Raw genomic sequence first — 523 nt, forward strand, 5'->3', positions numbered from 1 at the left:
AATGAGTGGGCGCCTCACCTCCGCTTGCGGGATGAATTCCGTGACGCAGTTGATGCGGTAAGTCACAACCATCGCCTGCGGGAAAGGATGTCTTTTAGCGGCGCTGCCTCAAAAGGCCGCGCTACCAATGCTCTGTTCACGTTCTGTTCACCGTCATCAACATCATTATGGCTGATGTAGCTCTGCTTACAGCCAGTACGAGATAACCCATCATTTCCCTGCTCTACGGCGCCGACTCCGCACTTCGAGGAGCGGTGAACCCCCCCCCCCTCCTCACCTTGGCCTGGAATGCCCGCAGGACGGCCGTGGGTGTCAGGTGACCCTCCTTCAGGCGATGCAGAAGGATGTCCGGCGGCAGCGCGAGGATCGCCAGCCTCTCCTCCGTCAGCAGCTCGGCGCCGGCACTCAGGGAGGCCTCGAGCTTGTCCAGGGCGGCGCGCACCTCCTTCCGCCGTTGCTCCACCGCCTCCTGCAGCTTTTCCTGCGGGGACGGGAGGGAGGCTGAGGGATCAGCTGCACACAC

General features: G+C 62.5%; 1 protein-coding gene across 1 annotated transcript in view; it reads right to left on the reverse strand.

Annotated features, from left to right (window-relative positions):
• The window catches only part of LOC119585883 (fatty-acid amide hydrolase 1-like), a gene marked incomplete at its 5' end in the record, with an annotated part of 21,120 nt that overhangs the window by 5,522 nt on the left and 15,075 nt on the right, over positions 1-523 (reverse strand). Inside the window, 2 exon segments of the mRNA XM_037934613.1 lie at positions 19-75; positions 278-481. Of these exon segments, the coding sequence (XP_037790541.1) occupies positions 19-75; positions 278-481 (261 nt within the window).

Source organism: Penaeus monodon, chromosome 20, assembly GCF_015228065.2.
Source record: "Penaeus monodon isolate SGIC_2016 chromosome 20, NSTDA_Pmon_1, whole genome shotgun sequence".
Taxonomy (NCBI): domain Eukaryota; kingdom Metazoa; phylum Arthropoda; class Malacostraca; order Decapoda; family Penaeidae; genus Penaeus; species Penaeus monodon.